Source organism: Vigna unguiculata, chromosome 4 (genome assembly GCF_004118075.2).
Source record: "Vigna unguiculata cultivar IT97K-499-35 chromosome 4, ASM411807v1, whole genome shotgun sequence".
NCBI classification, from domain to species: domain Eukaryota; kingdom Viridiplantae; phylum Streptophyta; class Magnoliopsida; order Fabales; family Fabaceae; genus Vigna; species Vigna unguiculata.
Window position 1 is genome coordinate 2954153 of NC_040282.1, and position 12191 is coordinate 2966343.

At 35.4% G+C, this 12191-nt stretch overlaps 4 protein-coding genes across 7 annotated transcripts; 1 reads left to right on the forward strand and 3 right to left on the reverse strand.

Annotated features, from left to right (window-relative positions):
• The first annotated feature begins 1264 nt into the window (after positions 1-1264).
• On the forward strand, positions 1265-2667 carry LOC114182738. Of its 2 annotated transcripts, none has more exons than XM_028069671.1 (3): positions 1265-1456; positions 1533-1790; positions 1885-2667. In XM_028069671.1, exons 1-3 carry the CDS (start codon positions 1287-1289, stop codon positions 2513-2515), a joined length of 1059 nt encoding a protein of 352 aa, XP_027925472.1. In that variant the 5' UTR covers positions 1265-1286; the 3' UTR covers positions 2516-2667. The 2 variants fall into 2 exon arrangements, with proteins under 2 accessions (XP_027925472.1, XP_027925473.1); XM_028069672.1 differs by having other exon boundaries at positions 1629-1790.
• Positions 2668-2981: 314 nt separating this feature from the next.
• LOC114182028 lies at positions 2982-3467 on the reverse strand. Its single transcript, XM_028068769.1, has 2 exons — positions 3291-3467; positions 2982-3203 (listed from the first exon to the last, which is right to left on the reverse strand). Exons 1-2 carry the CDS (start codon positions 3465-3467, stop codon positions 2982-2984), a joined length of 399 nt encoding a protein of 132 aa, XP_027924570.1.
• A 582-nt stretch (positions 3468-4049) lies between these two features.
• LOC114182507 (monoacylglycerol lipase-like) lies at positions 4050-7702 on the reverse strand. Of its 2 annotated transcripts, XM_028069390.1 has the most exons (7): positions 7182-7701; positions 6730-6768; positions 6463-6533; positions 5676-5740; positions 5509-5598; positions 5153-5245; positions 4050-4633 (listed from the first exon to the last, which is right to left on the reverse strand). In XM_028069390.1, the coding sequence occupies exons 1-7, from the start codon at positions 7553-7555 to the stop codon at positions 4232-4234; spliced, it is 1134 nt and encodes a 377-aa protein (XP_027925191.1). In that variant the 5' UTR covers positions 7556-7701; the 3' UTR covers positions 4050-4231. The 2 variants fall into 2 exon arrangements, with proteins under 2 accessions (XP_027925191.1, XP_027925193.1); XM_028069392.1 differs by lacking the exon at positions 5509-5598 and having other exon boundaries at positions 7182-7702.
• Positions 7703-8936: 1234 nt separating this feature from the next.
• On the reverse strand, positions 8937-12183 carry LOC114182363 (transcription termination factor MTERF5, chloroplastic). 2 transcript variants are annotated; one of them, XM_028069232.1, is made up of 5 exons: positions 11999-12183; positions 10941-10990; positions 10627-10833; positions 9418-10540; positions 8941-9235 (listed from the first exon to the last, which is right to left on the reverse strand). In XM_028069232.1, the coding sequence occupies exons 1-4, from the start codon at positions 12070-12072 to the stop codon at positions 9456-9458; spliced, it is 1416 nt and encodes a 471-aa protein (XP_027925033.1). In that variant the 5' UTR covers positions 12073-12183; the 3' UTR covers positions 8941-9235; positions 9418-9455. The 2 variants fall into 2 exon arrangements, with proteins under 2 accessions (XP_027925031.1, XP_027925033.1); XM_028069230.1 differs by having other exon boundaries at positions 8937-10540.
• Positions 12184-12191: the final 8 nt, after the last annotated feature.

Below are 12191 nucleotides of genomic sequence, written 5' to 3' on the forward strand. Positions count from 1 at the left end.
CAAATATAAAGGATTAATATATTTTAGTCTTTGAAATGCAAAATTAAAATCCATCTCTCTCTCTGAAATTGAAACTTTGATATATTTTGGTCTTTAAACTTTAATTGATATAGTCTTTTTAAGTCAATTGTTAAATTTTATTGATGTGTCAACCGTGTTTTCCGGTTGACATTGAAACGAAAACAAGTTAAACTATGTAAATAACTCAAATGCGAGCATGAAATGTGTTTGACACGTAAAAGAAAAAGGTTAAAATACCTTTTTGGTCCCAATTTTCGTCAACTTTTTTGAATTAGGTCCCAATTTTCGCGGGGTGCTCAAATAGGTCCTAAATTTGGTCAATTTGATTCAATTAGGTCCTAATTGGGTAACGCCGTTTAAATTGATAACGTTTCACTGTACAGTTGGCTTTTCCTTGCTACGTGTCGAAATACTAATCCTACGTGTCAGTGTTTGCTTTATAATGAGATGGTTAATTAGGGGGTTAATGACATTAAGTTTTTAATTAAGAGGAAAAAAACAAAGAAAAGAAAGTAAAATAAAAATAAAACATAACAAGCAGCGCGATAAATGCAAGTAGAAGGGGTTAACCCATCTTAAGGTCTTTGCTGAGGGAATTGGGGGTTTAGGTTACTGCGCTGGAATTTGGGGAAAACATTCAACTCGATTTTTAATCGCAATTGGTACGGGGTCAACGTGAATTCATCGCACATATCTTAACCAGGTTAGGTTTTCTATTGCGTTAGCGGTTTCAATTTCGTTTTTGGTTTTTGGTTTTTGGTTGTTTGCGATTTTCTTTTTCGTCGTTTGCGATTGGGTTGGTGTTGGTTTCGAAAGCGGTTTTGTTTGTTTTATTGTGCTATTGTGTTGTCATTGTCTGCTATTGTATGGCATCCTGATTTTCGTTGTAGTGTCTCACTCGTTTGTCCTGAACATGTTTGTCATTGGATTGGGGTTGTGTGCGTGCTTTGTCGGTGTCGGTGCGGTTTGTTTGAAAGTTGTGTTACCTTTTTTGTTCGTGGACCCTGTGTATGTTGTTTCAAATGTTTTATGCGATATTAAATGTGTTTGTGGACCCTGCTTACCAAATGTTTTTTATATGTGCCAGATATCACTTGTTTGAAAAAGTTGTTTGTAATGTGTGATGAGACTTTCGAAGTTGTGGTCCACCATGGTGGAATTTTTAAACAGTTTGGTCCTATTAATTACATAGGTGGGGAAACCACTGTTTGGGATTGTGACCCAGACACGTGGAGTTATTACCTGGTGCAGAACAACGATTTTGTATGAGGCATTTGTACTCTAATTTCAGAAAACGGTTTGGTGGCCAGAAGTTGAAAAACCTAATGTGGAAGGCAGCAACTGTGACACACCCTGTGGCCTGGGAAAGGGTAATGAGAGATATTAAAAAGGAGAATGAAGATGCTTTCAAGTACCTCATTGCTATACCACCTAGGTATGTGTTGAAATCTCATTTATTTTATAGTATTTAATATCAACACTGACTTATCATAATGTTTGTTTCTACACAGGTTTTGGTCCAGATCAAGATTCACTAGGAATGCTGTGACTGACACAGTAGTAAATAACATGACAGAGGCATTTAACAGTGTGCTTGTTGATGCTAGATGCAAGCCTGTTATCTCAATGTTGGAAGACATACGAATATACATGATGAAGAGGTGGCAATCTAAAAGACAAAAGCTGGAAAAAATGGAAGGGCAAATCTGTACTAAAATAAACAGCAGACTACAAGAAGAATCCAAAAAAAGTAGATACTGGATCCCAAGGTATGATTTATAAATTGGTTGATCATGTATAACCTCATCTTTGTTGATGATTTCTGCTGTAGAATCTGATATGTCTATATGAATTGTAATGTAGTTGTGCTGGGGGGAAAGTATTTGAAGTTGCACACCTATCAGTGCTAGGTGACAAGTATGTTGTCAACCTAGACACCCAAGATTGCAGCTGTAGGAAGTGGATGATAACTGGCATCCCGTGCTGCCATGCACTTGCTGCCATCAGGTTCTTGAACTTGAATGCAGCAGATTATATCCCCCTATGTTTCAGGAAATCAACTTTTGAAGAGATGTACAACTCCATTATCTACCCTATCAATGGACAAAACATGTGGCCCACCACTGATTTTCCAGATGTCATGCCTCCACATAAAAGGATTATGCCTGGGCGACCCAAGAAAAAGAGAAGGCTGGAACAATGGGAGTTGAGGAAAGATGATACCCAATTACGAAAAGGTGGCCATAGAAAAAGATGCAGAGTTTGTCGTGAACTGGGGCACAATAGAACAAATTGCCCACAACTGCCTACACAAGGACAGTCCTCACAGCCAAGTGATGCTCCTCCACAACCAACCCAGCCATCTCAAGAGCCAATTTCTGCTACTCAACAACCAACCCAGCCATCTCAGGAGACAATTTATGCTACTATACAACCAAACCAGCCATCACAGGACCCAACTTCTGCTCCTCCACAACCAACCCTGCCACTCTGATTCACTTCTTTAATGTATATGTAATCTGGTCTTTAAGTTTTAATTTTGATGGCTGTTATTTTGTAAAATTCATTAGCCATTTTTGGATAATTTGGATCACAGACATTTTCATTTTGTAAGTTGGTAAATTCAGGATTATGGTGGACAACAACTTGTTTAATCTCAATTATGAGGATTTTGGTTATTTCTGAATTATAATTTTATTAGTACTGACATTCTTATACGACTTACAATGCAATTAATTGTATTAAGAACATTATTAAACAGGAAAAGTTTATCCAGTACACAATCTACTTAAACAATTTTTTAAAAATTTGGGACCTATTTGAACATCAATTACAAAAGTAGGGACCTATTTGAACAAAACTAACACAATTGAGGACCTCATTGAACATAAATAACTTAATTCATTCATAATTTTCGAAACTTCGTACATCAGAACCTTCACAATTACAACCCTTTTTTGTCAATCTTTCAGCATCAACGCCAACATCACAACGTTTATCAACCCAACGATACTAACAACTACGGCTAATACATTAAAGCATTTTTTCAGATCCCTAACTACATTCTCGAGATCTTCTATCTTCATGTTTTGGTTCACAATAAGAACTTCTTTTTCTTCATCAACGTCTTCGTACCACCATTGAAAAAAATTGCAGGAAACACCACCACCTTCACTCTGCCGCTGTTGATGAACAGAAAATACATAAAAGATTCATTAAATCAGACATACCCAGAACAATAGCAATTGATTCAATTAAATCAATCTTACCTTGTAGTTAGCACAACCCCAGAATTTTCTACCCACATTTCTCGAAGTTCTTGCTGTCCGCACAACTGCAGCTTGCCCACAATCACAAATAGGTCTTAAAGCTTGAGTGCGAGAAGCGGGAACACTACGCTGCACGCAGTTATTACAGTATGAAGAAGATGATTGGGTCCGAGACATAGCTGCAACAAAGCTTCAACCATGAGCAAGGTCACACACGACGAGATGGCTTATTCGACTTTTTATAAACCCTAACACTTTCTTTTTTAATTTTCATTTCTTGCATTTAATTAAAAACTTAATGTCATTAACCCCCTAATTAACCATCTCATTATAAAGCAAACACTGACACGTAGGATTAGTATTTCGACACGTAGCAAGGAAAAGTCAACTGTACAGTGAAACGTTATCAATATAAACGGCGTTACCCAATTAGGACCTAATTGAATCAAATTGACCAAATTTACGACCTATTTGAGCACCCCGCGAAAATTGGGATCTAATTCAAAAAAGTTGACGAAAATTGGAACCAAAAAGGTATTTTAACCAAAGAAAAATTAACGCAATTAGGTTAAAAAGACTATATCTATTCTTTTTTTAAATTTAGGGACTATGATGTGTCAAAGTTTGAGACAATTATGAATTTTAATTTTGCATTAAAATTTAGTAACTAAAAACATATTTAATCCAAATATAAATTTAGTAAGGACGATAGCAATTGCATTTTTACCAAACTAAAATAATTGAGAATGTTGATAAAAATTGCCTAATCAATAAAAGATTTAAAGGATTCCAATACAAAAAACCATGCCTCAGGGTTTGCATGGCTTTTTCAAGTTGTTTTTCCTCTTACAACCAATGAGAAATTGATCACTAAACTGCTAATCTTTCAATTTCTCTGGTTGAAATTTCACTGATATGCTCCCTCACTGCTCTAACTTATTTCATATTCTACTATTCAACCATTGAATTATGTCCCTTGTGATGTTTTCTCGTTCAGGTTCAAAGAGGAGGTCATGTGAGAATCCTTCATAGAGTTTGATAGTTTTGTCTGTTGAGGATGCCTGTTCATACAGTTTTCGAGAAGCATCAGGATCAGTAACAGAATCAGCAGTGCCATGGAGAACTTGAAATGGAACTCTCAGTTTTCTGAAATTTTGTTGCAAGTACGTTGTAATTCGAAGAATTTCATAGCCAGTACGTATTCTCAGAGATCCGGTACATACTAGTGGGTCTGAATATTTTGCATGCAGAGCCTCTGGATCTCTACACACCGGTAATCCCTTCTTATATGCAGAATTGCATTCATATGTTGGCAGCAAAAAGGAAAGTATGGGTGCAAGTGCCTTTCATCAAGAAAACATAGAGATGAACACCGCTTCTATCCAATCATGTATGTATGTGCAAGCATGCCATGTTTTCTATACACAAAATATGTTATGCATTGACATTGTACAACAATTTACATTGTTATCTCATCACAAACCATCATGTACGAAAGTTTGTTGACTTTTACAATCCACTCAATGTTAGGAATTCATTTGAAGTTCCACGTCGAGTAAAAATAAGTATGAAGATGGCTAACATATAATTAGAATTGTAAATCCATTGTCTTAAGGTTTTGGTTGAAAATGGTGTTCTGATCTCTCTTATATGAGCATGTTCACAACTCATTGGTGTCTCTCCTTAGAAAAGCTCACACTCAAAAGTCATATCAATGGTGATTTCTTGTTAGTTGATGATGGTAAACTGTTTTATACTGTCAATGCATGATCATTGAACTCTTTACATATTCTGATGTAAATGAACATGTCAGAATGTATATATGTATATATGGATGGATGCAACAAGCTGTGTGTTCTAACCACCAAAATTGGATGAGAAGGCTCCACTCCAACTGCTGGTGAGGTGAATGTAGCACCAACTATTCTGGCTTCAACCTTTGGATCAAGCAGTGCCTGCAATATATTTATATACATAGCAGTGAAAAGATGAATCAATTTTCCCCTAGAGTAAGCTTCATGAATCATTTAATACAAGAGTTTGTGAAACTGATTAGTGTAAAAGGTTTTTACATTGATTACCAATGAGAAATCATCATGCATAGTACTTCACTTTCATTGACTTCTACAATAATTATCTTAAAAATCACTTGTGACATGATTTAATATTTGATGACAGTGTGAAAACCACAGAAATTAAGCTCTTTACACAAGCCCACCTTCAGAATAATGGCTGCACCTGTTGAGTGTCCATAGCAGAAACATGGAAGTTCATGATTTTCATTGAGAATCTTCTCAACAAATACTTTCTATTCATCAAAAATGGTGTATATCAGAACTTATTCAGACAATACCCTACAAAATACTTATAGGTTCTAGAACATACCATATCAGAAACAGCATCATCAAGAGAATGGACATATGCATGTAGCCCATCACTCCCACCATGTCCTACACAAATGTAAGGATTAGCAGAAAAAAAATCAGGTTTTGATCTAATATTAGAAATGAAAGAGACATAAGAGTAGAACACAATCTACTAGATTATAAAATAAAGAGTTCAAGTTTTCATGATATATCAATAGGAAACTTAACTCAGTGAAAAACTGAACAAGTAAGATTTAAGCAAGTAATTAGTCTTTATCCATAGAAGAATTCTGTGATTTATTTTCAGACTCTGACTTAATGTTTGAGCTATTATATTGTTAAACAAGCCAGACGCAACACGCACAGATAATAAGCTTACTCATAAACAGGAGCTTCACATGTTACTTTATCGCACAAATATGCATCCAAATAACATAGCCCTGCAACATCCAAACATACATGCATGTTGAAGAACAATGGTGACAACTAAAGTATCAAATAAAAAGAAGACATGTTGAAGACATGTCTTCCATAATCCAATTCTATAATATAAATAAAAAGAATGACATAAATTTGTTACAAGAAATTTTCTTCACATTTTCACTACAGCAAGAACTGAATTGTTTTTGTAGAAACTGCAGAAATCGGTGCATCCTCCTTATACCAAAGAGTGTAAAATAATAATGTATGTTAAAAAAATTGTTCCATCATCCTTATGCCAGTTATACACAGACAAGAACATGAATTACTATCAATTCCTGCACATTTCATGCATGCTCATAAACTAGAATTAGCTTCATACTTACCACTCCAATCCATTCCATAAACTTTGTAACCATTAGCATTCAGCTGCTTTGCAAAATCACTATATCTGCTACTGTCAGAGAATAATGGGAATGGCTTCAGGAAAACAAAGAAGTAATGTAAAATCTGAAAGGCTTCAGAACTAGAAATAAATATCTCACTTTCTCTTTTTTGTTTCCTTTCTATCTCTCTCCTTCTTCCACCCAACTCACCCCATAAGGGGGTGTCAGAAAGAACGTTGTTATACCCGTACATAATAAATAACTAACCTGTGTTCATTTAGACCATGCAGAAGAAGAACGAGTCCCCTGCACAAAGTAGGTAACCTATTTTAGATGTCCAACTTCTGTCAGAAAGAAAGGGAAAATGGGGTGGGGTGTGGGGAATAATCTGAAGGAATAAATGCATAAGCTTTCCTTAAAAACAGAAATAAAAAACGTTTGCAGTAGAAACTGTGCATGTTATGCCATACTTGAATACCTTGTTTTCAGGAAATGAAATGTTAAAAATGCTCTAGATGCAAAATCAACATGAAACGTCTAAAGAACCAAAAATATGTTAATAAGTGAATTTTAAACCTAATTCAATCCTACAAAATCGACTTGTAAAACAAGATTTGTATCTATTTATATATTATGAAATCATGTTGAACTATCCATAATCCGAATGAACTTTTAAACCTTTCTTAATGAAATGAGTATTAAAATCTCTTGATATCTACCTTATCTTGTGATAAACTGGTGTCCAACATTGTGTGAAAATGGTGTCACCCCTTTTGGTTCCCAAAATCCAATACTCCCTCACACACCTTTGATCATCATCCTCCACCACCCTCCTTATGGCCAATTCCCTCCTTGCCACCACCACACCAACACCACTTTTCCTCGGCACCATCTTCGCCGGCATGCGCACCATTGCGCCTTTCCGGTGGCATTCCTCCTTGCTGCTCGGCTTCTCGGCCGGAGACACCCTCCTCGGCCCTCTGAACGGCAGCAGCAGCAGCATGGCAGCCGCACATATCAACGTCAACAAGCTCTTCAATGCTCTGAAAGATAACAAGGCACTTTCCTTCAAAATGAAAGCCTCTCTCGCCATTTTGTTCCAAATCCACGCACCCTTTTGCTGTTAATGACTCCTCTATCTTCTCACGTTGTTTTTTTTCTTCTTTTCTTGAGGAAAATGTTGAAAAACATGAAAGAAGAAAGAAGAAGATGAAAAAAAAAAAGAGAAAAATGAAGGGGAGATTTTGCTTGTTATGAGAACATTCAGAAATATTGCAGATGATAAAAATAGCACTTATAAAACGGGATGATGAACAGGATGGCCATGAATGATATGGCATATATATATATATATATATATATATATATATATATATATATATATAACGATGATGAACAGAACAAATACATGCAGCGTAGATATATATTTCTACAGTAACAAAATGTTATGTGTGAAAGTTTATTAACTTGTATAACTATTTTAAAAATCAAACAGAAAAATATTCTAGCTAAACAAAACTGGTTGATAATTCTATATTAATCACAGATTATGTTTACAACACATGTCTATTAACAGAATGTTAATAGTACATTAATTCCATCCATTTTCAGAGTATGAGTAAAAGGATAGAAAGAGATTGAGGTTAAGCACTACACGTGGTGTTTCAGAAAATTTTAAGGTAAGATTAAGTTGAAGCAGTCAAGAAAATGACATGACGTACAAACAAACTTTCCATAAAGTGAGGAACCAGTGGATTGTTACTAACGGATTCAGAATATATACAGACACTTCGGATCTTAGATATTTATTATAGGATAAATGATAAAAACATGTGATGAATAAACTATGTTATTGGATGTTTGATTCTCGAAAAACACGATTAAAAAAGATAAGATTCTTTTACATTAAATGTAAGTCCAAAATAACTTACACCAACTTTCAATGGACAATTTTACCAAATCTAACGATTCATATCAGTTCATTTAAAAATGTGCGGAGAAAAAGTTTTAAGGTAAAAAGAAAACTATGCAACAAGAAAGAAAACACCACCTTACTGACTCACTTAAGTAAAATTATCTGAACAATTAGATTTCATAAAACTAAGGATTAAGATTTGATGCAAGTACTTAGATTTACATCTACTTTTAATGGATAGAAAAACACTCTCTCTATATATAGAAAGAGAGAGAGAGAGAGAGAAACACACATATATACATTATCAAGGAAAATCATTACTAAAAAGGGTTGAGAAAGTCAAATGAACAATTTCTAATTAAATGCACAAAGGCACTTTTTGACCATAAAAAGCAAACCATGACTCAAATTAAATCATTGTGTTTCATCCCATTATTCCAATTGCTTAGGTTCTCTGAACATTAGGTATTTTTCTCCATTTGGAATTATTCAACACACACCCATATAACCAGATTTCGGAGACAAATTGGTATCACTAAGATTTGAGTCATCATGACCATAACTTCGAACAAATGAGAAAATTATTCATTAATTTGCTATGAGACCAATCCATAGGGGTATTGTAAATCGATATAATTACAATAATTTAACCAATTTAAAAGGCTATTCATGCAAATGATCTGCTATAAACCAAACTCTAATGAAAAATCCACCGTAACACAACGTAAAACAGAGCAACATTTGCACCACTTGATTGCTGCAGCGCCAAAACTGCAACTGAATTTATCTGACAGTGGTTTTGCAGAAGCATTTCTCATCTTGTTGACAGTACTAGTTTCATGGGACATCTAACAATAACTGCAAGAACGGTTTCAAACATGATGTTATCAGAGTATGGTTTCAGGACCTAGCTATTGACTAATAATGTTCCAGTATAACTGCAACTTTTGACTTCATTGATCCCTCCAAAAACAAAAAGAATCGTGAAGTTCAGCAGCTTCTAGCATGTAACATTACCTTAAAGTCTCAATTTTCTTTACCTGATGGATTGAGCAACTTTGCTGTTGTAACTAAAATCCTAACCATCTTGCATTTTTTTCATTTTCTTTTTCAAGGCCTTGTCAAAGTTGTTGCTTGACAGAGAAAGAACCTGGTTCAGCAGTAACCTTACCCCAGATTTCTTCATGATTGCAAATCTAGGCTTAATCCTTTTCTCTAAGCTGTATCCAAAATACTGAGGAAACTTAACCAGCTCAGAGTTTGGGTATCCAGTGGTCAAAAAGAAATCCCATTTTGGAATCAAATTTTCAGTCAAGCTAAAAGTATACAAGGCTCCATATCTTGAAATCATGGTCCCAATTTCTTCCAAAGTGTATCCCCTCTCCAAGAAAAATGCTGTTATAGGTTTCAGGTTGGCCTCAATGCTAAGACCAAAATTCTGTGGGCATCTGAATAGAAGAATGCCAACATCAGCCCCTAAAGAACGGAAGTACTTCGCCGTCGGTCGGAGATTGTCCTCTACACTATAACTAACGATATGCGGGCAACGAGTTAAAATCTTACCTATATTCTCTTCAGATAGGCCCAATTCAAGAAGGAAATCTATGCTTTCCATCACTTTCTGCCTGCTATAAGTTATCAAGGCCGGGAAGCGATAGATCACCTTTGGCCATTGCTTCTTGTCAATACCCAATGACTCTAAGAACTTCATGGTGGGTTTAAGATTTTCAGATAAACTGAAACCACATAATTGAGGCCTTTTACTGAGAATAGATGGAATGTGCTCTTTTGGCACCCCAAGTTCAAGAAAAAACTCAACCACAGGCTTAACTTTACCCTCCAAGCTATAGTAGGCAAAAGCCGGGAATCGGTGTGTGATACTTCGAATCTGATCAATATCCATACCAAGTTCCATGAGATAGACAATATGAGGGCGCAGATTGCCACCATCTTGGTCTGTCTCACTCACTAGTGACACAGCTTTAAGCTTCTTAGAGTCTAACACAGGACTAGAAGGAGAAACTGGCACTGCTGATTTGTCCTTAACAGGTGGATTTGGATAGTTTTCCACTACATCCACTAGAATGTCACCATGCTCTTCAAACAGGGATTCAAGATAAGGGATAAGAGCATCCCTGATCTCCAAAGTTGTAAGCTCTCTTCCTGTTTGTTCCAATAAAACTGTGATTAGCAGTGTTCAACACAGAAGAAAATTATGAAATGAAAAAGAGTAATTGTTGTGACAGAACCTGCAAGATACCAAGATCTGTGTTTGGAATGAAGCTTTGAGACAAGGTGATCAATGAAAAGATCTGACTTGTTGATGGTTCTAGCAGCAACCGCATTGCTCAAACCTTGTTTCTTCAAGAACAAGGCCAATACAGCCTTGGCTTCTTCCTTTTCTGCTACTAACAGTGTGGGAGACACCACTTTTAAATTCAATGACCCATCTATGCCTGAAGAAAGAGCACCACAATGAATGGTCTATGCTTATTAGAATGTTACATGAACCTTGTGCCAATTTCAACATCTAAAAGTAAAAATTAAAAACAAAAATTCTAACCTGATTTTGCCTGGCAAATGAAGACCTTTGCAGGAAAAGAAAGTTGAGTCCTGATGTAAAACATTCATAAGTGAAAAAAAAGTTCATATAATTTCATAAAGAGGAAAAAAAAACATATACAAGAGAATGGAAATCCTTGCATGCATCTACTAATAGAGAGTTAGACAGACAGAAAAGCAAACAAAAGAAAACCAAGAAGATATTGGGGTGTCAGCCAAAGCTATTCATGGTGAATTTGAGTAAAATACTTAATTAAGTGCCTACTGAATATGTTCTTATTATATAGTGTTTATGTTTAAGCTGTTTTTATAATCAAAATAAAGAATAGGATTTGAGTGTTTTCATATAGTTATAAGTTGTTTTCCTAAGTTACAATAGAGAACTTACCGAAAAAAGCGTATGGACATCTCATAAGCTATTCTATGTTCTCTTAAACACATGCAGGGATTATGTCATAAGATAAGTCATCTATAGTATAAACAAGCTCTTTGAACCTAAGGGCTAATAAAAATGACTTATTTTGAGAAGATTTTGCAGGAAAATTGTTATCATAAGTTCTTATTAAAATAGTTTTAAATCCTCCTATATCGTCCTTTTCCTGATTATCAAAAGTATATAATGTTTTCTAGAGCAAATTACATTGATACTACTACCTTTTTTCTTCTTAAAAATTCACAAGATACACCCATACTTTTTTTTTCTCCCACATTGAGCCTCTTAACTGTTTCAAATACATTAAACTAGCACGCTCTAATACTCAAGAAACACATTGCATCTTGCATCCATGTAATGAGTTTACTCACAATTTAAAAAAAGAGGAACATATTGTGAATTTTGGGAAAAAAATCACAAGAAACACCTTCTACTATTCAACATACACAAACGCAAACACACCCACAAGCTCATTCCCTGAATTTCCTCTCCTCCCTCTTGATCCTCTCATTGGGGCTTTGAATTTGACAGAATAAAAAAACAAGAAGAAAAAAAATTGACACTAGACATGCAAGAAACTTTGGATAGAGTGTGAAGTGCACGAAAAGAGTGAGGAAAAAGGGTACCTCGTGGTTGTGCAAGAGAAGAATCTTGCAGAATAAAAATGGTGGGGTAGTTGAACTGAGGAGAAAGTCTTCATCTTCTTAGGGTTGAGTTAGTTTCTGTGAAAAAGAAAGATTTTTTCATTACTGTATCGCTGCGCGGACTACAGACAACAGACAGAATCATGGGAGATAAGATACGATAGATGTTGCAACC